This window comes from Monopterus albus, unplaced genomic scaffold (genome assembly GCF_001952655.1).
Source record: "Monopterus albus unplaced genomic scaffold, M_albus_1.0 scaffold13.1, whole genome shotgun sequence".
Classification (NCBI taxonomy): domain Eukaryota; kingdom Metazoa; phylum Chordata; class Actinopteri; order Synbranchiformes; family Synbranchidae; genus Monopterus; species Monopterus albus.
The window spans coordinates 2,168,451-2,192,931 of NW_018127893.1; the positions used below are offsets into that span (position 1 = coordinate 2,168,451).

General features: G+C 39.5%; 2 protein-coding genes across 4 annotated transcripts in view; both read right to left on the reverse strand.

Moving 5' to 3' along the window:
• LOC109955239 (Krueppel-like factor 11) overlaps positions 1–2,303 on the reverse strand; it is an 8,219-nt gene extending 5,916 nt beyond the window's left edge. The window contains exons 1-2 of the mRNA XM_020591193.1: positions 2,091–2,303; positions 1,043–1,315 (exon numbers count right to left, since the gene is read on the reverse strand). Coding sequence (XP_020446849.1) covers positions 1,043–1,315; positions 2,091–2,129 — 312 coding nt within the window. The 5' untranslated portion in view covers positions 2,130–2,303. The remainder of the gene's footprint in view (positions 1–1,042; positions 1,316–2,090) is intronic.
• Positions 2,304–5,770: 3,467 nt separating this feature from the next.
• Positions 5,771–24,481, reverse strand: grhl1 (grainyhead-like transcription factor 1). Of its 3 annotated transcripts, none has more exons than XM_020590737.1 (16): positions 24,302–24,480; positions 21,972–22,161; positions 21,611–21,684; positions 20,504–20,637; positions 20,180–20,415; positions 19,511–19,593; positions 18,961–19,114; positions 18,761–18,872; positions 18,256–18,350; positions 15,970–16,180; positions 15,647–15,774; positions 14,198–14,223; positions 13,881–13,966; positions 10,538–10,623; positions 9,988–10,052; positions 5,771–7,090 (listed from the first exon to the last, which is right to left on the reverse strand). In XM_020590737.1, the coding sequence occupies exons 1-16, from the start codon at positions 24,319–24,321 to the stop codon at positions 6,976–6,978; spliced, it is 1,815 nt and encodes a 604-aa protein (XP_020446393.1). In that variant the 5' UTR covers positions 24,322–24,480; the 3' UTR covers positions 5,771–6,975. The 3 variants fall into 3 exon arrangements, with proteins under 3 accessions (XP_020446393.1, XP_020446391.1, XP_020446394.1); XM_020590735.1 differs by having other exon boundaries at positions 15,937–16,180; positions 24,302–24,479; XM_020590738.1 differs by lacking the exons at positions 5,771–7,090; positions 9,988–10,052 and adding an exon at positions 10,330–10,413 and having other exon boundaries at positions 15,937–16,180; positions 24,302–24,481.

The following is a 24,481-nucleotide window of genomic DNA, read 5'->3' on the forward strand; positions in this document are numbered from 1 at the left end:
GCGGACACGGCGGGCTCGTTCTTCAGGAGTCAGACGGGCGTGCCCTAATTCCGTGGGTTTATCCATAGGTCTCTGGAAGGATGTGTCGGTTTCCCCCATACGGGACGAGGCCCGGGCCTCAGAAGGTCGTGCAGATGCAGAACGGGTCAGTGTGGTCGGCTGCTGCCCTACTCCGACTGAGGAGTGAAACCGGGTAATATAGAGAGCAACCTAATCAAGTGCAGCTGGTGATAAGGGGGTGAGGAACAGGTGAACGTGATTAGTGTAAATGGGCAAGAGACAGTAGGAAAGGTGAGGGAGGCCAGAGCGGCCGAGCAAACCTGACAAAGCCAGTATTCAAAATGGTCAGCAGTACATGTCTATCAGGACTTTGTCTATGAGGACATGCAGTAACTGTGCAAGATAATAAGATGCATGCATTTCAAAAACTTCCAATCAACTTGCTGTCACAATGGATCATTGTAATAGGTAATTCATTAATAATCTTTTACTTTTGTATCTTTGTTAAGTTGTAATGTTGAGTATTTGTCACTACAGTGTTAGCAGTAAATGTATAAACAAATTAAGCATTAAAAGATATGTACCTCACAAATAATAAATAAGATCAAGAGGAGATTTGTATTAATAAAAGTATCATAATTCCTGACTGAACTCTCATTGGTCCAGCAAGAAGGAGTATTTCTCCATTAATTTACATTCTCTAATATAGGTTATCTCACTGGACAAATAAATTGTCTACAGTAATTTTTCATAATTGTCCCTTTAAATCGTTTGAGCATCACATTCTTGAGTTCTTCAGGTGGATCACAAGGACATATGTTAACATTGTTTTAGGAGTTGTTTGGTTGTAGCCTATGGTATGTGCTGTTTAATGTTCTGGTATGTTTGCCAAAAATGTTTACAGCATCAAAATATCACAGGGTTTAACAAAAACCACAACTCTCAGGAATATGTTTACTGGTCAAAAATCAGTGACAGTGGCAAAACTGACAAAGATATTATTCAAAGTGTTGACACCTGTACAGTACGATAAGTGCCTTACCAGGGAAGAGAGGGACACAAAGTCCTTTGGGGGTTCTGGAAGTTCTGGGGGTAGGAGGGAGTCACAGGAGTCTGAAGCTGGGGTGAGGGGTCTGGGTTTGCAGGGGTTTGGCCGGTTGCTGAGGAAGAGGCCCTGGCCCCAAGAGCTCATACACACCAGCGCTTCTGCTGCCTCCAGGTCTGTGTACTCTAGGCCACAGGTTCCACCAGGGACAGACTCAATGTCATGCCTCCTTCTCTTTGTGTACGGACCACAGTGTTCCATAAACTCCGTCTGAAAGGAACAATAAATAAACATGAGGCAAAGGAAGTGAAGTGAGAGTACTACAGTACTGCCACATCATCATGTTTTTTATAACTGCATGATACTCTGTCTTAATTCACCTTTGACTCAGATTTTATAATATTCTAAGCCAATTCACCAAAATGGAAAAAAAAAACTATTTCCAGTTATCTGCTCAGTCACTGTTCCTGTATCTAAAGTTCCCAGCTGAAACTGCTCAATGCTGCAAATAAGGAAGAGGAGGGGGTGTTAGTGACTACACCCCAGCATGCACCGCCTCTGGCTAGGAGCCAGGACACCTCCCATTGCCAAACGTAGACCAAACAGTGACGTGCTACAGAGATGAGCCATGTGAAATCCCCATAAAGCGGTTTGCATCAGGAAGTTGGCTCAGTCTCTTTCAACTTCGTGATGCATCTTTACAGCAAGCAACATATACTGTATTAGGCCACTAAACCTCCGCAAACACTGAACCTGATGATACTGTCATCCTTCCGTAAATGTTAAAATTCAGATTATCATAGACACATTGGTCATTTAAATACTTAATAAAAAACGTGACTGAATTAAATATCCACTAAAAAAAGTTTTAACTATTAACTAAATGAGGTACTTTAATAATGTCAATACAACAATATTTACATTTTGACTTTAGCTGATGACGTTACTGAAGTATCAAATCACTTAGTAAACAACTAAATAGACTGATGGGAAACACATAATCAATGTCGCGCTTAAGCTGAAAAACTGTTTTAAATGGTCTTACCATGTGCGAGTCCATTTCGTTAAAATTTCCCGATGGCATTGAGGAATAAAATGAATATGGGGTTTTGTTTTCAAAGCTAGCACAGAACAAAGACACGGCAGTTACCAGTGCTGCCGCCTGCACTGGAGCGGTGCCGGGGTCGTTTTTTTTTCTCTGACTGGCTGCCTTTTCTCTCAGCTGTGTGTGTAAAACATGGGTAGGAGGATTAAAAATAAGAAAAAAAGAAAAACAAAACCAACAACACGCACGGGCGGGTGGCGACAGATAGCCAATCACAATGGAGTGTGTGCGAAGCTTCAGCCAATAGCAGAACGGAGAGCGCGTGAGCAGCGCGTGCTCGCTGGACGGTTGGAGGAAATGGGGTGCGTGGCCGTTGGTGGGCGTGGCCGTCAGAGTCAGCAGTGTCAGAGTAAACCCGATGAACTGGCAGCCACAAATGTCGGTGAAAGGTCGACCCAGTCTATGGCTGCATTCACTGGGTGTGGGAATTGCCCTGGGAAATATATGACAGCTCCATGCAACACTTCATAAGTCATCCAAAAAAGAGAATTATTATATAAACACCATACAACAATGTAAATTAGATTTTGTTGTGAATATATCTTATGCAGAGAAATTGCATTTACAGGCCAATTAAAAGGACTACACAGGACCTAAGTGACAAATAATCTAAACTACTTATATATAGCTACATATGATAACTATACAAAACAATATGGTCTCCTGTGTTATTTCTATTCATTTTAAAGCTAAATGTATGTAATGTATTATTTGTTATTAGTGTAGTTTATTACATTTCAAAATTGAGACTAGAGTGTGCCTATTTGTTTTCATTTGTCAGAATGTTTTATCACCTCAAGTGTGGTCTTATTGACTTTAATGTTTTCATTAGTATACAATTAATAGAGCCATTTTTAATTACATGTTATCTCAAATTTCTCATTTGTTCAGCATGTTTAGATTTTCTTTTCAAAGCATGCACTAAAAACTGCTTAACTTTACATATGTTGTGTGATTTCATATGGGTTTATGTGTAAGCTAATTTTCCCTGCTACAGTCTGTGATTTTATACTTTTTAATAATTTTTAAATAAAACATGTAATAGCCTATAACTATTTATGACCAAAGGTCTCACTCTGCAGTAGATTGTTAGAATAAAAATGATTCAATGGCTAAATAATTTTTACCAGTTTTTACATGAGCTCACAAGCAGGCTAGTGCAGTTTACACTTTGCAGAAACTCTCAAAAAGGTTAGGTTAAGTTCTTACATCTTACAGCCTAAACACTCAAAACACATATTTTTAGCTTATCAGACATCAATTTCCTTGAATTCAGTCCATATAAGGTTTTGTAAAAAGAAAAGGTCAGGCCACGACTTCACAGCCTCTGTTTTCAACTTTGAAATTAGTGAGGGAGGGGTAAAGTATATTTGTACCACTTTTCCCAGTATACTGAATGCAACACCTGTGCAAGATGAAGTGCGGTTTCTGTCCTGTTTTAGTGCTGTTGCCAGTTTTCCTCTTACAGATAAATAAGTGCTTAATTTTCATCACTGCAAAGTTACAAAGCTACAAAGTGAGCAAAATGCTTTTTATTCACTGTAGGTCTTTATCATGCTACCAGTGTATTTTGATGATCCTTTCAAATGTTTCCCAGTAAACCAGGTCACTTATGAAAGGCCACCTCTATAAACATTAACCAAATATTCTATTCTATTATTTATTTAAATTAATTCATTTATTAAGGCATTCAAGGCAGAAGATGCACTACATTTCATGTTTTGAATGCAAAGCAAATAATACTGTGCTTTGTTTACCTAATCCTAAAAAACCTCCAGTATATTCTTTAAACTTGATGTAAATATTAATGTATGTTGGACTGCTTTTCCTGGGCCCTGTTGTCACCTCATTTCTGACATCATTCCTACAAGTATTATTATTATATTGTTATTATATTTTTCATATGCTATTTTTAAAATTGCCTTTATTTTGTGTTATTATTTATCTATTTTATATTTAGACTTTATATTGTTTGGCATTCATTGTGGTCAATAAAGAAAGAATTTCATTGTGCAGGGAAACATGTTTCCTTACTGTGCACATGACAATAAAAACTTTGATTTGATTTGTCAGAGAATTCAAATTGGGCTTGACCTAAATATGATGTTTCATCACCACCTGCATTTAGACAAAAGAAAAATATGCCCAGCTAGTACTGACGAACCTCTGAAAGCTATAATATGAAAAAGTTACCACCTTAATGCGTTTGAAAATATTAATGATTCAGTAAATCCAAGATGCTTTGGTGAAAATAATGTTAGCCCCAGTGTCATTTTTATGAGCACAAGCCCATGATATTTGGTAATGTTTCAGCACTTTCTTGCTTCTATACACAGAAATCTCATATGACCACAGTTTATGGTATGTCCCTCATAAAAAGGTTTCTTGTTTGATTGCCTGCAGCAGCAGGGAGTATAGCAGGTGTGTTGGTTCAGTCCTGGCAGCGCCTGGCTGTTAACCAAGGCCATGCCTCCGTATGACTCACATAAGCATGACCTCAGGGAGCAATAAGGGCTTGGAGCTGTAGAAGTGCCAGCAGTTAGCGAGAAGAGAAGGGAAAAGGGAGGGGTTACAAGGGAAAACATGTTAGTACACAGGCATGACAGGCAGCTCGGGCCTAAGTACAGCAGCCTGTTTGTGATATAAGTGGGGCAGTCAGCTTAAACTTAGTTAGAGAATCTGGAGGAAAGGTTATGCTGGCCCTATCTGGGCCTCTGCATACCTCCCCTGTCTGGCCAACTCCCCCAACTCAGGAACATTAGGAGTAGACTCATAGTGGGAGGACTTGCCCCACCAGGGTTAAATATTCCTCCCAGAGTCTATGTGTCACGTAAAGCCCCTGAACTGTGATGGGCAGCCACAGACAGTGTCAGACAGACAAGAGTGTTACTTCCACATGAAGTATCTCCACTCAAAATGTAAAATATCATTATTTTGTTATAACATACTTGACCATGTTATGTTGTTTTGTATTGATTCGCTGTAAGTGTTTTTATTTCAAATATATTATCATTAAAGCTAAAAGGTACAAAAACTGTATTCAATATTACAATAACTCTCATCCTCTCCACTACAGGAGTTACAGTATGGTTATTCAACAAGTCACTTTAGTTAAATGACCTCAAATCATCTTATACATATTACTGTATCTTCACTGGAATACATTATTTCATATATAACTTTTAGTGTACTATTCAGTGTGAGATTTATCATTTTATACATTAGTTAAAATGCAGCCAACAGGAGACAAACCAATGAATAACTTAGAGTAACAATGGTATTGAGAAACCCCTACTCTGCATTCGAATCACTGGTTTACTTTTTTTTTTGATGGGATGCAGAGCCAAACCGATTTTATACATTATTGCTGAAAACAATGTAGTTGGATCTGATGTTTTTGAATGAATTTCATGGTTTTTTCTATTTATGTTCATATTATTCTCTCACCAGGCTGTCGCTGCATAACCAGACAGACTTCTTAATTAAACAATTTAACTACTGTTTAAGATGAAAGTTGGCAAATGAAAAAGAATTAAAAAGCTGAAATGATAGGAGAGAATGAGCAGGAAAACACCTCAGACAATGAAAAGAGTAGCTACAGGAAAGCTTTTATTTTGGTGTCAAATCCTTTACAAAAAATTTTTACTTATGATACATTTTTTACCCTTTGTTCCCCAGACATGTAATGTTATAACAACTTCACATAAAATGGAAAAACATGTTTAGGAATAATAGAAATTTGAATACATATAGTAAAAATGACCCACATCCATTCTCTTAATAAATATATACACAATAAGTACTGAGATACAAAAGCAGGTATCATACAGATTTTTTTTTTTTCCAGTGGATATATACAACAATATTTCCATTTAAAAAATCCATTTTATCAGTTAATATGTGTTACATACTGTAGTTATGGTAAAAGAGAATTCTTTTCTGAATGTGTCTGATATCATATTGCACTCCCAGGACAGTCTTGTATAAAATGTCCTAGACATCCACTGACCTATTTCATCACCATTCAGAAAACTACTCTACAAGGAAAGGGTAGTTGTGTTTTAGCATTATTATCAATATATTTTGTAACTGTTTAATACTTACAAAGAGGGCATTATTTAAATTGATCTTAAGAAAAAAAAATATTTAAGTCATTTCATTCACAAACATGTATCATCTGCTTTAAAAACAACAAACATTTACATAGTTCTATCCTAATTGTATGATGGTTGAAGAAAGTTTTACATACTAAATACTGCCATATTGTTAAGTATTAATACACAGAACCACTGGGGCCCCATCAACAATTTGCTCTCTTCATTTTCTGCACCAAATACCCAACTTTACAGATTGAAATCATCAGTGCTAGAGCTGTAGTAAAGGAAAGATGAGCTGTTTCTCCTCATAACATTCAAATATGTGAAAAAACAGTGCTTCTTGCATAGTATGTGGTACAGTTTAACATCACCACAATGGCGCTACACATTTTAAACAAAATGTATAAAGTAAGCATTTGTATTTGAGGTGCAATTCATATTCTCTCTAAATACAAAACAAAAGAGTCATAACAATCCAGTGTGTCCTCAATTGTTAATTCTCATGCACAATAAATGTGTTAAAATTAATCAATATGTTTAACTTAAATCTTTAATCAATGTCTATTAAGAGCTATGGCTTTTTAAATATCTCTGTTGGGACTTTGTGTGTTTACAACCTGTCTGACTCTAATACAGCACAGAGGTGACATGATCTAATCTTCTGATCAAGTCCATTATGACTGCATCGCTACACGTAAACCACAGCTCCGTTTCACCCCTCTGCTCAGTCAGATTTCTGTGAGGGTGAGTGTGTACTTGCCGGCCATCTCCTCCATGGTGATCTGGAAGGTGTCTTCGTTGGAGTAGTGTTTAATGATGTTGTCATCCATGTGGACTAAAATACTGTTGTAAGACAGATAAGGGTATTAATGACTTGTTTATTTCATCCTCATAAAAAAAAAACAAACTCTTCTATAAGATTGATTTTGAGACTGTATTATAAGTGGAGGACCAATTCTGACTTAAAGCATAAGGCCATTTTTTCCCATATTACTGTAACCGTATTTTCATCCAATATCTATACCGCCTATTCCTGAACAGGGCTGCAGGGGGGCTGGAGCCAATCCCAAGTGACACTGGGTGAGAGGCAGGGTACACCCTGGACAGGTCACCATCTATTACTAGGCTGACATGTAAACAAACAACCACACACTACAGTATTTTCAACAGTTTCCATATACAGTCATGTGAAAAAATTAGGACACCCTTTGAAAGCATGTGTATTTTGTAACATGTCTTAATATATGGTTATTTAATCTCAATTTTAACAATACAGAGAGATTCAAGTAATACAACTAAACAAGTAAAACTGAAAAAAAAGTATTTTCAAGATCTTCTGTAAATGTAATTCTACAAAAATGCCTATTCTAACTGAGGAAAAAGATAGCACACCCTCACATGTATGCCCTCTTAAAATGGCTCAAATCACACACAGGTATATCACACCAGGTGCATATAATTAGTAGATCGTTACTCAGCATTTTAAATGAGGCTTGCCCTATCTGAACCTCAGACATTTAGTTTGGTGTGCTCCTGACTGTTGAAGTGAGAGTGAGTACCATGGTGAGAGTGAAAGAGCTGTCAGAGGCCTTCAGAAAAAACATTGTAGCAGCCTATGAGTCTGGTAAGGGATTTAAAAAGATCTCAAAAGATTTTGAAATCAGCCATTCCACTGCCCGGAAGATAGTATACAAGTGGAGGGCTTTCAAAACAACTGCCAACATGCCCAGGTCTGGTCGCCCCAGAAAGTTCACCCCAAGAGCAGACCGCAAGATGCTAAAAGAGGTCTCCAAAAACCCTAAAATGTCATCTCGAGACCTACAGCAGGCTCTGGCTGCTGTTGATGTAGAAGTTCATGCCTCTACAATCAGAAAGAGACTGCACAAGTTTAACTTGCATGGGAGGCGTGCAAGGAGGAAACCTTTGCTCTCTAAGAGAAACATCAAGGCCAGACTGACATTTGCCAGAGAGAATGTTGACAAAGACCAGGACTTCTGGAATAATGTTCTTTGGACAGATGAGTCCAAAATTGAATTATTTGGACACCAGAGCAGAGGACATGTTTGGCGTAAACCAAACACAGCATTCCAGGAAAAGAACCTCATACCAACTGTGAAGCATGGAGGTGGAAGTGTCATGGTTTGGGGCTGCTTTGCTGCAGCAGGACCTGGTCAGCTCACCATCATAGAATCCACCATGAATTCTACTGTGTATCAGAAGGTGCTTGAAGAACATGTGAGACCATCGGTTAGAAAATTAAAGCTGAAGCGGAACTAGATAGGGCAAGCCTCATTCAAAATGCTGAGTAACGATCTACTAATTATGTGCACCTGGTGTGATATACCTGTGTGTGATTTGAGCCATTTTAAGAGGGCATACATGTGAGGGTGTGCTATCTTTTTCCTCAGAATAGGCATTTTTGTAGAATTACAGAAGATCTTGAAAAGACTTTTCTTCAGTTTTACTTGTATTACTTGAATCTCTCTGTATTGTTAAAATTGAGATTAAATAACCATATATTAAAACATGTTACAAAATACACATGCTTTCAAAGGGTGTCCTAATTTTTTCACGACTTAGAAATTAAAACCAACAATGATTTGGCTCTACTTGTAGTTAATGTCTGTCAATCTGTCAGTGCTAGATTGTTTTATTTATCTTTGCCATAGATCTCTATTGTTGTTCAAAAACAGTTACAAACACACAAGTGAAACACACCGCTGCACTGGGTGACATGTTCCCTCATTACAAAACACCAGACCCTGATATTTCTTGAAAAATGTTGCCCCAAAGGCGTCGAACTGCCATAATCTTTTATAGCATCTGAAGTAAGTAAGAGTCAGGGGCCCATGCACAAGATCTGTGGATATTCTTAACAAATATTAGGGTCTTGTGTTTTGAAATGAGGAAATATGTTACTAAGTGCAGCGGTGTGCTTCCTTGATGTGTTTTTAATTGTGTTTGAACATCACTGGAGGTCTATGGCACAATCGAGGTTGGAGAGTGACAGACATTAATCATGAGTAGAGGCAAATCATTGTTGGTTTTAGTCTGTGTGTGGGGAATGTTGAAAATACTGCTAATATAGAAAATTACCAGCCTTATCCTTTAAAAACAATTAATCATTCTACAGTAAACATTTTATAATTTACTGTTAACTTTGCATAAAGACTGGGAACAAAGGAAAGAGCAAGCATGGCTCTGTCCTAAAAACTGATATAATGTGAGCTTCAGAGGTAGGTGGAGATATTTTTGGACAAAGACAACCCAGCTGCTTCCTTGTTTCTCCCTGACATGAGTGATATAGATCTTTATATTTAAATCTCTGCAAAAAAGCAAATACTCTAAATGTATGTCCTGAAACCTTGAACCATTCCTTTAAAATTTAGTGTCCTACAATGAGATTAAGCTCAAGGTCGAGGCTTTACATTCATTATGAAGATACCATCATTGCACCTTCGATTTCCAAATTGTGGTCAATCAGGTCTGCATACATCCGTTTCTTCAGCTCATGGTTAGCTGATGTGCAGTTTGATTGCTGGTTGTCAGTGAAGTCACAAAATGCCTATCAGAAACCTTTTTGAATGTTTACATTTGTTTGGTTTTTGTGTGAGGAGAGTGCGCTGTGATTACAGTATATTGTGCATCTGGGAAAAGAGTGAGCAAATCATTTCATTGATGGCAGGTTCTCTCCTTCACCAAGTTTAAGATAAAATGTGAATGTGATCACTGATACTCACCCTTTCTTACACTTCTTATACACCTTTCCAACCTTATCCAGAGGCAACTCATATTTTTCTGAAATCTGATTGAGAACAAATACAAATCAGTGTTACACTTTTGAAAGAAATGTATAAACATGGACAGATTATACACTGAAAAGACTCGGTTGTTCTGTGTCTAATCAGACATGTTCCCATACTTTAGCTCATCAGCTTTTTACTTTCATGGCCTTTGTACTTCATAAGGTTTTAAAAGTCAGTGATCCCTGAAATAACTTTACACCTGTCTCTTTCTTTTCTTATATCTTGGACTTTTAGACCCTTGTGTCCCTTTTATCCCCTACACACCCTTTTTATGTCTCTTTCCCCACTCCACTCCTTGTTCTCTTTCTTCCCTCCATTAATCTAGGGTCCTGTCGCTCCTCATTTAGCCTGCCATAGTCGCTGAGACACACAGAGAAAACCTGCTCTCAAGCTGCAGCATGCATGGCCAAAACCACCGATATGCAACAGGAACATAAAGTGCAGTATATTCCAGTACTAGTACAATAAATTGAAGGTAACTTACAGCTTCTACCAGGCCTTTCAGCGTGGGATTTTTCAGCATGAGGGCATCAAACACCTCTTCTGCCTCCTTGCGCACATACAACAGGACTATGTGAAAAGACAAAGAAGAGGGAGGCAGGCGTCAGAGCAAAGTGCATATGTTTATGGACTAGACACAAATCCAAACCCCAATCTGACTTCGGGCAAAAGTCACTGGTGGATGTATAGCATGTATTTGCATCAGACCAAACAGATTCACTGCTGGTTTGGTTTGTTTGTGTGGGTTTGAGGGTTTGTGGCTTCACTGCATTCCCATTTTGCTTCTGAAGTGGAAAAGCTCAGGCGCATGCACACATACTGTATGTTTAATCCATTAGTACATTTCTACCTACAAGAAAAAGTATGTGAACCTTTTGGAATTTCATGCATGTTCTTTCCTAATAGTTCAATCTTAGTTTCATCAGTTCACAGAAAATTTTGCCAATACTGCTATGGAGTGTCAATGTGCTCTTTCGCAAACTTCAGGCATGCAGCAATGTTCTTTTTACTAAGCAGCGGCTTCCTGTCGTGCCATAGACACCCTGCTTGCTCAATGTTTTATGTACTGTAGACTCATGAACATAGATGTTATCCAGTTCCAGTGATGCCTTCAAATCTTTGGCTGTCACTCAGGGTTGTTTCTTTACCTCATTGAGTCTTCATTGTGCTCTTGGGGTCATTTTGACTGGGCACCCACTTCTTGGTAGAGTAGCCACAGTCCCAAAGTGTCTCCATGTATATATTGTTTGCCTAACTGTAGACTGGTAAATTTCTAAAGTCTTTGAAATCACTTTGCAATCCTTTCCAGCTTTATGTAAATCAACAATTCTTGATCATAGATCCTCTGGAAGCTGTTTTTGGTGAGGCATGGCTCACATAAGCATATTCTTCTTGTGCAGAGCAAACTCAAAAGGTTTAAGTGGTTTTTATCATTCAAAGCAATTCTAGTTCACACCTCCAAATTCACTTTCTTAACAAGACTCCAGGTATGCTAATGCCTGACTCCAATTAGATTTTTGAGGTTATTAACTCAAGGGTTCACATACTTTTTCCACTAGCACTATGAGGTTTTTATGGCTGTTCTCAATAAAGAAATGAAAGATCAGAATTTTTTTTGTTATTATTTTAGGCACATTATATTTGTCAATACTCTTGACTTAGATGAAGATCAGATCACATTTTATGACAAATTAATGCAGAAAACTATGAAATTCCAAAAGGTTCACATACTTTTTCTTGCCACTGTATACTGTATATAGCTACAGGCCATTTTAACTAAATACTCCCCCTGCCAAACTACACTGGGACTCATCCTGATTCATAGCAATGGCACTGGGCCAGACAAAGTACATTTATCACAGCAAAGACACACACACACACACACACACACACACACACACGGACAGACCCACACTTCTCATGCACTACACTCAGTCTTCTCAAAATAGATCAAGCTCTGAATAGATTTTTCTCGCATTGTTTTCCAACCTGTAAACAAGAATTGTGATATTTATAGTCTCTAAATGAGGTCTCTACATAGGCCTCTATTTAAAGACATGATTACATGTACCAGGGTTTTCACTAGTTTGATCCACTTGTGCATATGAACGAAACAGTAAGGTAAGTAACCGTATGGTGATGCTGTGGCTTCATGCTGCTATGGTATACACAGGTCTCAGTTATGCCTCATTAGAAAGAGTACCCACCAAAAAGTGAAACTATTCATCTGAAGATCATTTAGAGGCCAAAAGAAGCTTAAAGGATGAAGCCGGTCATTTTCCATTTTAATAGTGTTTTCAGCAATCCATGGCACAGACGATCAAGCTAATCCAGGACTGACAGCTGACAACCATTCACAGTGAATCGAGGTTTTAATCTCTGTATGGGGATTGATGAAAATACTATTAATATAGAAAATGACCAGTCTTATAATTGTTTTCCACAAAAAAGCAAACATTTGGGAAAATATGAAAAAAATAGGGTATACAATAAAACTGACTATACCTCTGTGCAATATAACTACATTTGTGCCATTTGCAATGTTTGATCATATGTATAATTAAAAACAAGCAGGTTAGATGGGCTACATTGAAAATATGGGCCCCATAGTTCAACCTCAAAACAACAAAAATGATTCCACCTGTGATTCTCAATTAAGTCTAATTGTATGAACAATGCTATAAAATAACCTGTAGACACCGTTTTTTTCTGGTTTGGCCTGGGTTGTGTCTAGAGCAACATGGCTCCACATGTTGATGAATTGCCTAGACAAGTAAGAAACCAGAGAGCGAGACTTCATAAAGAAGAGAGCGTGTACAAGAGCATCCGTAGGCTGCTGGACATAAACTGAAAGACAGCTGCAGCAGTGGTTAGGAGGTATCGAATAGACTGCCAACAACAGAAGGCACAGGGTGTATCCTTGAAAAAAAATGGCGCCACATACAATTCACTATTTATACAACCTGCACTGAGCATTAAGTTGTGTACATGGCTAAGAGTGTCTAACTTGGCACAAAGATTATCTGTAGAAATTAGCACTGCAATGACTCATCACATAGTGTGAAGGACACTGGAGTCCATAAAACTGCACAAAACTGAAAAATTTAACTTTGCCAAAGAGCACAAAAAGAAGCCCGAGGACTACTGACATTGCATTCTTTGGCCAGATGAAACCAAAATGAATTTGTTTGTATCAGATGAGGTCCGAGGTCCAGAGGGTATGATGTGGACCTGGCCAGGACTACCAGAGAACAGACTGTGAAACACGAAGTTGGGAGTGTGCTGGTATGGGGTTGCATAAGTGCATAAGTCCCTCACTTTTTAAGTCCTAACAGCTCACTGTTATTGACTGGATTGTTTGGTACACATGTGACAATGCTCAGTCGATTCTTTGTGGATGTTTCCCCGACTGTGGCAAAAGCCTATTTTGCAAGATCTAATCTGTCTTGATTGTACACAGGTGAATTCAAGCTGAATCAGGTGCAAAACAGGTTTTAAATTATCAAAGGCCCAACTATTTAAAACAGTCTTCTTCTGCCTGCAACATATCTTAAAGCATTTATTTACATTTCTAGTACTAGAAAAAAACCCAGCTGTGTGGCTATGAATAGGATGTAGAGCACAGGGCACAAGGTTGTTTGCATGCGTGTGTGTGCACACATAGTGTTCAGTGGTATTTTGCTGGGTCAGGAACATGTGTGTGTGTGTGTGTTTGTGTTTTGAAAGACCTGGAATAGTCACATGACCCAAAGATAGCATGTGTGTGGTGGGACTGTGCCTTCAGGAGCCAACCTTAGCAAACACACACACACAAGCACATTTAGTACCTTTCTTTGGTTCCTCCACTCTTGGCATCTTGTCTGGGGGAGAAGCGAACTCATCATCACTGAAAGGTAGTCTCTTCATGCCTGAGCTGCAGTGGACACACATAAATCGATACCTAAATGGCCTCAACAACCAGTCAACAGGCTGTACAACACACACACACACCCACACGTCTGCACTCAAAAGCCCATGAACATTTCCTAGTAACAACACATGAATCTCTGCATGCTTTTTACTTGGAATGTGCCAAAGGTTGTTTGGGTTCAAATCTACTAAAAGCAGCTGTGAAAAGAGCACATGTGAAATTCTGTGAACGTACCTGTCCTCTCCTTCTGCCGAGTAAGGCTGCAAGAGAAACAAAGAGGCAGAAAGTTACTCAACTGGAAGATAAAAGTTCAAAACCAACCAATCAACACAGTCTCAGAAATAACTTTAATTGTTACAGATATCTTAGAATTGGGTATCAACTATTTCATAATGACAGCCGACATTAAAACACACTTAAACATGACTTCTTAATCATTAAAACGTGCCGATTAATTCCAGCTCTTCACACTGGTGGTTAAATCAGTCAAACAGTTCTGAGGTTGTCAGTAACAACATCCAAAAGGTTTCCTGTGGCCCACATAGTTTTCCTTTATCATGAACTGATAACTGTCAACAGAAAACTCCGCAGCTGTATTATAAGGTTATTTTGGAAAATCTAAATCAGATTTTGTGTTGCAAAATACAGGATACTTTTCAGGAAAGTGGGGATTAAATTATCGATTATTTTTTTTAATATTGATTGATCTGCTGTAATCCTTTGTACCTTTGTAAATAAGTGATACTTTTAATTGTGTTTTTTGTCAGCTAATTAGCCTAAACAGTTTATTTCTGTAAAGTTACTGTTTTTGAAGCCTTTCACCCTGCCACGTTATTGATTTTAAGCATTTCCGTTTATAGAATTCTATTCTGAGAGGGAACCCAGTAAACTTTAAAGCAAAGTTTATCAGAAACCAATAGTACAGCAGCAGGTAGTTCAGTCAGGGTTACCGATATTGACAATACCTAAAATAACCCCCGGTCCATTCCTCAGCCTGGCTGGTAGGAAAGTAAACTTAGTGAGAGCGATGAAGAAGGGGAGAGTTTGTTTATTTATCTTTTTTTGTTTTTGCTGAGCGGGGACTGCTCATAATATGACCAGCAGGTGGAGCCTAAAGCTCACAAATGTGACATTTCTCAGGGTGTGGAAATCCATTTTCCTGCAATCATTTTCACACAAATGAAACCAATTATCATGTCCACTCAGAGAAAATATGTAAAATGCCTGACATACCAAACTGACCCAAAAACTACTGTGTGCAGGCCAGGTGTACATGCACGCACATGTTCAACCTGACTAAAGGAAGCAAATCTCAAAGTCCAGTCACAGAGGAGGGGGCTGCTGGTTGTCAACACTGATAAAAACATCTAATCAGGTCTACATACTTCCTTTGTCCACATTAACTAGTACAGGTAACAGTATGTTCTCAGCCCCTGGTAAATGATTCATCCTTTTAGTGAGCAGTCTCAATTGTACCCATCAGCATGTAGGGCTCCTTTCAGAGCTCAAACACAGTGTATTCCTGCCAAGATGCAGGCAAGAAGGTCACCTCGACCTAGCTGGCTTCTGAGTGGGTAGAAGCTGGAAAATAAAGCGGTCATAAACCACCTAAGATGCCACCAATGCTATGAAACAGAAAATGTGTTCTGTGCCATACTAAACAGCACTGGTTGTATCACTCACATGGCGCTGGAAGGTAGAGAAGTGAAGGTCGGGAATGAAAAGGACGGGCTGGGTCTCAAGGTCATTCATCATCTTGAAGATGGTCACATCGTTGCGTTTCTGGAGAATGGGAACTTTGACATCCACAACTGTGAGGAGAAAGGTCACAACGAGAAGTTTGTTATTCATACTGAAAGACATTTTAAAAGTCATTAAACCTACATTTATGTATAATTTATTGCTATGTTTTTTTTCCATATCTATGTTTAATCACTGAGAAAATACAGGTGAAGTAATACTGAAGGACTGACAGGGCAGGCCAGGGTTGAGCTCAGCCACCTTCCCTTTTCGGCGAGACTGTTTCCTCTCCTCATCACGGATCTTCCTCTCAGCTCCCTTGTCACAGAAGACTTTGATTTGGCAGTAGGCGCGGTGGATGGGCTTGTTGCTGCGGTTGTTGTAACTGTAGGTGTCGATCTGCAGGTTCAGAGGAAGACCCTTCACCCCCTTCTGAGAGGAGAAGTCAGTGCTCAGACAGTTGACAGAGATGAAAATCTGTAGCAAGAGGAAGGAGGAAGAATGAGAGAAAGGAGATGGAAATGGCTGTCTTTATAACTAAGACAAAATGTCACCTGAGGAATTAAACATAAAACACATATAAGCATTGTCCGTCTAAAGTCAACAGCACCTTTAGTCTTTAATGGCTTCTTCTGAATCATAACGATAACTAAGGTTTTCACTGGTTATTCTATCATTTAGGCAAGCACCACCGTGCAACACTGAAGGCCTCAACTGTTGGTCTTCAGAGTGCATTCGGTGTTCTGTGTTGCCCCCTGTTGATCACCTTTAGTAATCACAGGCTCAATGTGAAGATGCTCCTTTGTGCTCCTGGTGCTTATACTGAAAACAGGTTATCATTGTGTCAACAAAACGCACAATCATAACAGAACGCTTGAATTTCCAAACAGAGAGGATCCAAGGTGAAAGGAACAAATATCACTGATCACCATATATGTATGTTATAAAAAAAAAAAGGTGAAACAATTAGCATTTAAAAATGTGGGAGAAAATGCCTTGTGAAAGTATTTTAATATATAATATAATTATACACATTTAATAATTTGACAGCAAATTTAATGAAAGTTGAACCCTCTGCAGCATGTTTTATCAGACGTAACATAACTCTGTTGATATTTTATGAGAGAAAAAAGTGGGGATTTCACAGAATATCTCATGTAGACAAAAAAAGTGTTGTTTTGAAACTATATTTCAAAAGGCTTAATATTAGTTTCAGTGATTTACATGCACACATAAAGGACCCTCTGCTATGAGGACAGTTTAAAAGACAAAAACTGATGCCAACAGTCAGACACAGATCAGAAAAGTAACTGATGATTACAGTAAATTGCCCCAGAGCAGGTAAATATAAAGGTGGGGCTGCCCTTTGCAAATACAGCACAGATGCATATATGCTGCAGGGCAGTCACCATGAGGGCAAGCCACACATACACACTTATCTGTCATCTAACACCACACCAGTGAGATGCTCAAACACCCTGGCGGCGCAATGCTTCTATGAATACACACACTGTGAAGTCATGAACACACACACAAGGATGAACATCCTATGAGCACAGACCTCAAGTCATGAGACAGTTGGACTCACATCCTGGTGTGTGTATAAATGTGTGCGTGTATGTGTGAGACTTTATTTATATGCAATGTAGCCAACAGTGAGCAGGACCCTGGAAATGAGCCACGACGCCATGTTGTCTCTTTGTTAGCCTGTCAGTCACCATCCATCTTAGGTTGATGGTGAAGCAAACAAAAAAAAAATCAAGAGTGGAAGAGAGGACGGGAGCTCCTCCTTTCTGTGATCTTTTCAATCTGTTGGACACTGATCAATGCAGTGTTTGTCACCCTGCTGCGTTTCCTCATTCCTACATCCTTTGTTACTCATATCTGTTGTTCAGAAATACTTTAACGTGCCTCATTACAATAGGGGTGACAGGCAGGTTGGACCAGTCAAGAATGTGTGTGCGCAGAGTGCAGGAAAACTCACACACACACACACACACACACACACACACACACACTTCCTTGCATCCAAGCAACCAGTATAAACACCCAACAGGAGAGGTGACAACATGATAGCATCCTCATTCTTCTATTTAAGCCCCTATTTTCTTTTAACCACTGTTTTGGAGGATCACAATGAACAAAGTGGTTGATGATCACCAAAAAAGGGGTTTCAGCACCTGAAACTTTAATTCTGGTCTGCAGTAAAGACCGCACTGGGACTTTAAAGAACAGGGAGAATTCTATTTTTGGCTTAAGGTTTTAAGTGTGTTGATGTGAAAAGTTCAAGGCTCATATTCAGAGTTCAAGACAAGGAAGTACACAGAGACCCTGGATCAACAGTGATCCTGAGAAGGAAACACTGTGCTTGTTTTTATAGGAACAAAGATGCAGAAGCAGAAGCTTTCCTTACACACACACATCAGTTGTTTTTTTTTGGTCAAGATCTGCTACGTCTGGGACAATAGAAGCAGCTTTGTGATTGGACGATGGTAACTGTCAGTTGTATACCTGTGAAATCATGTGTGTGTGTGTGCTTTTTATTATCTTACCTTGGCCTCCTCGTTGGTGTCCCAGGTGAAGGAAATGGCATTGTAGGAAATCTCCTCGATGTTGCCGATGGTGTTAAAGCTCTCCTTGTAGTCAGCTGTAACAAACAAGAGCTTACTGATCAGTTAAGTAGCAGAAAACTTGACAAAGCAGGACCAAAAGCTTATTAATCACACAGTAAACCAAATGAAAAACACTTTAACTAGTCAGCAAAGCTAAGCATAAAATGTTATTTTTGTTTACCGTTGCTGTTTGATATGCTGAGGTTTACAAAGGCTGCAGACTTGTAATCCCTAGCCAGACAAACTGAATTGTCACAGCCAAACAACACGCCTTTTCCTGTCAACTACTGCTAAGCTGCTCGTTCAACCAGCCACTCAACTGTACAGAAACAGGAGGATTACTCAGCCTGGTCCATGCTGAAACTAAACCCTTAGATGTCTCAGCTGTGAGCTAATCAGTGGTCCAGGATGAATCATTGCATCGATTAAGTCCGTCAGGTCTTACCGATGTCGAGGCACCTCTGTTTGGCAGTGTGCTGTCTGGCGTGCCAGTACTTCCAGTGTTTCAGCTGATCATCTCTGCACTTTTCCTCTCCAAACACCACCATGACTACACTCTGGAACATACAATGACAACTTAATTAGTATATGATTACTGTCAATAAACCTAAGGTGTTATTTGATTTAGGTTTGTTTTCTTCCTACCCGGACTTTGGTGATGGGTTGCTGTATCCCTTTGGTGTCAATTTCCCTGAGGGTGATTGGATAAAACTGGCCTTTGTTGAGGTATGTCATCGTCCCGTCACCTGTCTTCTGACGGAGAGACTTGGATGCCTCAAGAGTGTACTCAAAATTATTCCTACAACACAGAACAGTAAGTAAATAGGTTGGTAAAACTTTGCAAAGCACCATTTTTACACTACAAACCATGCACCTTTTATGTAGAAATGTGAAATCCCTGCATTGATAGTGAAAAAAATCTATTGATCCACATTTGAGGTTAAGACATACTATAGCAAGGTAAAACCTAATGGTGCACACTTCATTTAGCCACTGCAGCTAAACCATAAAATTAGTGTGATGTCAGAGCAGGGCCAGATATCATCCATGTGTGCATGCTGTTGTCTTTCACACGGAGGGGAGTCTGGCGTCTCCCCAGTGACTGTGATGAATGAGACCATTTTCGGGTGTTGTGTCAAAAGAAAGCTGAATGGCGGTAGAAGTTACATGGTGGGCTGGTGGCTGCACGACTTACCCCGGCACAGCGTCAAACTGAGGGTAGTGCTCGGGCGTCATGGAGGTCATACGTAACTGGAGATCCCCTGGGAAGGAAAACACCTGCAGCGCACACAGAGAAAGACTCAGAGTGAGACACTCGAAAATAGGATCATAAACATTTACGTTGTTTTGATTGTTAATGATTTGCTTCATCAACTGCCTCTTCCTATAATTCATTATGACCATATGATGTCTGTCTTTCTGGGTAGGTTTTATTAATGCATTCATCTCCTTCACTGCATTTATTTAAGTTCAAATGTGCATTTGCTGTGCTACGAACCCCCCTCACTTCCTCCTGTACTGGGGTTTTGTTGGGTTACTCTTTTCTAATGTAATTCCCCTCCAGGTTAAAAAGAGAAAGAGGAGAGAAAGGGCTTTGGCTATTGTAGGACAAAAGTACAGCACTTTATTGTGTTGGTGAGACAATGGCATAACAACACACTGGCCGCTATTTTGGCATGTTCAATTAAAACCAGGGAAGGCTAAGCCCACCGCTGGCTCCATGGGATCAGGTGAATATCCTATTGTCTGACAGAAGAGATCTGAGAGAGGAGAGGAGAGGAAAGCAAAGGAGAGGAGGAGGAGGAGGGGAGATTGTAGGGAGACCGGCAGTGGGGTTTAGAAAGAGGGGGATCGAAACACTCACCTCCTGGGAACCATCCTTGAAACTCTCGGAAAAGGTGGAGTCAGGGGGCGTGCGGGACTGGGTGCTGGGGCTGAACTGAACCGTGTTGTGGGTGAGCTGGCGGTCAAAGACGGTTACATGGCTGTCGGTTTCGGTGCAATTGTTTGGCACGGTCACTGAGAAGCCATGGGTGGGCACCTCTGTCTTGACTGGCGGGTAATTTGGCACAGCAGCAATAGAAACTGTGACGGTTGTGTCTGAGGAGACAAAATGAGCGCACTCACAATCATGTGTTCTATTTTTTAAGCTTCTTGTGCCTGTTTATGTTACTGAATGTGAACAGACCTGGTGAAGGGAACTGAGTCCTTTTGTCCTGGGACAGCTGAAGAATATTGAAGGGCCCCTTCAGGACCTGGATCCTGCTCTCCATACCAGCTTCTTGGAGCGGAGCTACAGAGTGTCCGGCCTGGATCTGGTGTCTATAACAAAGGCAAATCAGTGCATATGAACAATTAAATGTCTAACTTTAATTTTCTTCTGGTTAAAATCATGATATTTATTTATAATAGCCAACTGCCACAGCTTCCACTACTGTTCTTGTCTTTTTCCATCTCAATCTTTACATAAATCCCATTACCCAAAACTAACTAATCAAAATTTTAATTGTTTTTAGTATGCATTTTTTTCTATTGTCTATTTATGTGATGTTTTCATGTTTTGTGTTATTTTTTTATTATAATTTTTTTAATTGTTTATTTATTTCAGTCTTCCAAATCACAAAAGAAAACAATTGTAAAAAGTGAGCAAATCAACAGCAAAAAATAAAAACCAACAAATTTTAAACCAAACTGACCAAAAACGTGTAGCCTGAAGCCGTAGCTTATTATGTCTACTCTATGTATCCTTTTATCAAGCTAATTATACTGTACACAATTCATCTGTGGCACTACCAACTGCTCTGGTGGGAAAATTAAAGTGACTGATTGATTAACCCACCATTTACAATTAATTCACTAGCTCTAGGGCTAGATCCTCTGCCCTCTTTAGCCTTATAGCGAATGTATTTTACAACTCTTGTAATTGTTTTCATTACTTTTTATCACTTGATTGCTGATCTCAGTAAGATTATCTGATGAAGCAGTGTTTGTAAAACTTTATGAACCCTGCGTTTTAACTTGAACCCATATAGACAAGGGGTTTTCTTCCTGAGAAGCCGATTTTTGACCTTTAGGGAAAAACAAGGTTGCTCATTTAAGGACAATAAATGTGTAAGCAGATTTAAATAGATTCTAATAAATAGACATTCAGCTCCCTTGCAAATGCAAAGCCACACAGAAAATTCAAAAAAGTTAAAGAGCTCAAACCTCTTCATTCCCTTTATGTCACGGTTCCCCTCGGCTGTGCTTTTATTTTTTAAAGGGGGGGTGGTATTAGGTGAGGGCTGTTGTTTACCTTTTGTTGGGATCCACATCAGAGACCAGTGCCTCTGACTTGCTCTGGGGTATTGTTCTCTTTTCCCTGGGCACCTGTATGGGAGGGTAAACACAGCAGCTTAGCGTCTGACCACATCACATCCAACAGCTCAGGCCACCGTGCTGTCTATATGGGCAGTTAGATCAGTTACATGACATAGGCTCTGCCTCACAGATGTTGCTTAATGGCTGGATGTCATTATGAAGAAAGATCATATACTGTAGATAAAGATTTGACAACTAATCCCCTAACATAAGAGTTTGTACTTTTAATTGATTTATGACAAAAAAGAAGCTCAGAAATGTGGCGACAGCTGTGGAGACTAAGGTTCCCCTGATACCTTGTAGTAGTCGTAGAGCAGGCCGAGAGCTGCGGCGCTGTCCTCGTCTCCGTTTATGCTCATCATGGCCTTGGTGGCTGCGGTCAGTGGGTTTTCCAGAAATGATTTCCATGCTTCATCTTCTGTGGTGAAGGAGCAACGCTGGCCACCATAACCCGGCTCATTCTGAAGAACCAGGACCGCACGCTTACTGTGGGAAGACAGAGTTCAACACCACTTACTAAGATATTAATGCTCCTTTTAATGCAGATCTACTTCTGGGATGTCATTTAAAAATAAGACACTTCAGTTAAAGTGTATGGGAGCTACTTTTTCATGCTTAAAAGACTCTGGGATTAATATCTCCCTTTGTGGGTGTTTCTACAAGTATTCAACAGATTGACTCTTCTCACTGACTTCGTACGAGCTCACAAAGCCAAGACCTACAATCACAGCCTCGGTCAAAACAGACAAACAGGTTATTAGACTGAGATCAACCATAGAGATGTTCTTTATCTGCGAGACCTGTTGTTCAAGCTTTTCCATGATTGTGCAACATATCTCAGCCATCAAACCACTGAGGTGTCTCGACTAAAAAGATGCTCTACAGGCTTGCCCAGTGTGACAACTCCATTTCGAAGACTCACTCATTGGTTGAGAAGATGACCGCAAGTGACGTAAGTGGCCCTGCAACGTTCCTGTGTCTTAGGAGACCTGTTTGTGAAAGCAATCATGGGTTTTTATGCAGCGACTGCATCTTTCTCCTCCTCTTATATCTTACTTGAGAGTTGCTGTTTTGTAAACAGGACACTGTGGGACCAATAAGAAATCACAAGCTTATATTTTTAAGTGTCTCAGCTGCTTGTAATGGCTCTCATATAATAATTTAAGCTCAGTGAACTCAGGTAAACCCTTTAAATGTAAATGAGCATACAGTACTTAGTTTCAACAAGAAAACAGTCAACGTTTAAACAGTGAAGTTGCCTGTTTACAGTAAATTTAAATGTTTGCTCAGCTTCTATTTACATAGATGTGTTGGGCCTAATGACTAGAACAGGCATTAGTTGAGCTTTTGCTACTAAAGTTTCATCAAGGTCATTAGCTTTACTTCTCAAACTTTGGAAACTACACACCTCTACAATACATCATTGTCAAGTAAAACAAGCAATTATGATAAATTGTGAACACTCAGCTCAATTTCCATGTTGAGCATCCACAACAAATGCAGTTTTTTTTTCTTCTCAATGCTCAAAGCAAAGTGATAATTAGTAATCCTATATATCTAATTGTGCTATTCATAAACTGCAACCTGATGAGAGCCATTATTTACTGGCAATAAAACACCAAAGGAATGTAACCCATTACTAAAACAAAATGAAGTCTGATTGTTTTTTTGGACACAAATTCAAATTTCATTTGTAAAGAATAAAGTTCAGCAGTGAATTCACAACATCTGTCACATTTAATGTACAAAAACACACCAAGCCCTTTTTCCCTATGAAGGTTTGGGAAATCTGCATTTATCTGACTAATTTGTGCCCCTTCCACTTAACAAAACATTTGAGTCATGTGGAGTAAAATCCACTAAAACCTCATATAGCCCTGTGCTTGCTTACATTGTCTGTGTTAGCAGTCGGGCCAACGCCTAGCAGGTGTACAGTTTCATTCCCCTCAAAAGTCTCCTTGTCATTTCTCTCCAAAAACATACAGGACATAAACCAAATCACCTCCATGAAACATGAAAGCTTCTGATCTGTTTTATATCCATTTTAATCAAACTGTTGATCAAAACTCTGACATCAATATAACATTTTCCTTTAACTGTCAGCTCCGAGTTTATTCCCAGAACAAACATCATTATCGTGAACATAATATTAACTGTTAGAGCTTAAAGCAAAATCAAACACTAAACCGCCCATCGCGATCACGGGACAGCTCTCATTCTAACAGGCGCCTCGGCTCGCACGACAGGTGGAGATACACCTGTACAGGCTTGAACCTGACAGGTGAAACAAGCGGCGTTACACCATGGGAAAGCAGGAGGTGGAATCACATTCTCTCTTGGCACTCAGAGTAAACGTCGCGTTAAAATAAGGAGCGATAAAAATTCTAGACAAATACCAGAATAAACTTTAACATATCAGGCTGATGTGGACCACAGTGAGACCTCGGCTTTTAAAATCCCGCTACAAACAAATAAACGCACAAAAATCAGCAACAACAAAACAAACTAACAAAAAAAGCAAGCAAACAAAAAATTCCCCGTCCAACTATTTAAAGTTGGTATTAAAAGCTCAGAGTGGTGACCGCTCGGTGTGCAGGCTAAAAGGTGGGCAGTCAGCAGAACTTACTTGTCATGCTCCTGTGACATCTTGGTCGGTCGAACTGGACTTTCTAGTTGGTACTGAAAATCCGATCCGTCTTCTTTGCCGTGGTAAACTCCGCCGCTAATACTGGATGAGGGCCGCGGCAACAAACAACGTGTCCCCTACTGAGAGAACGGGTTTTGTCAGCTTTTCTCGCTTTTTGGG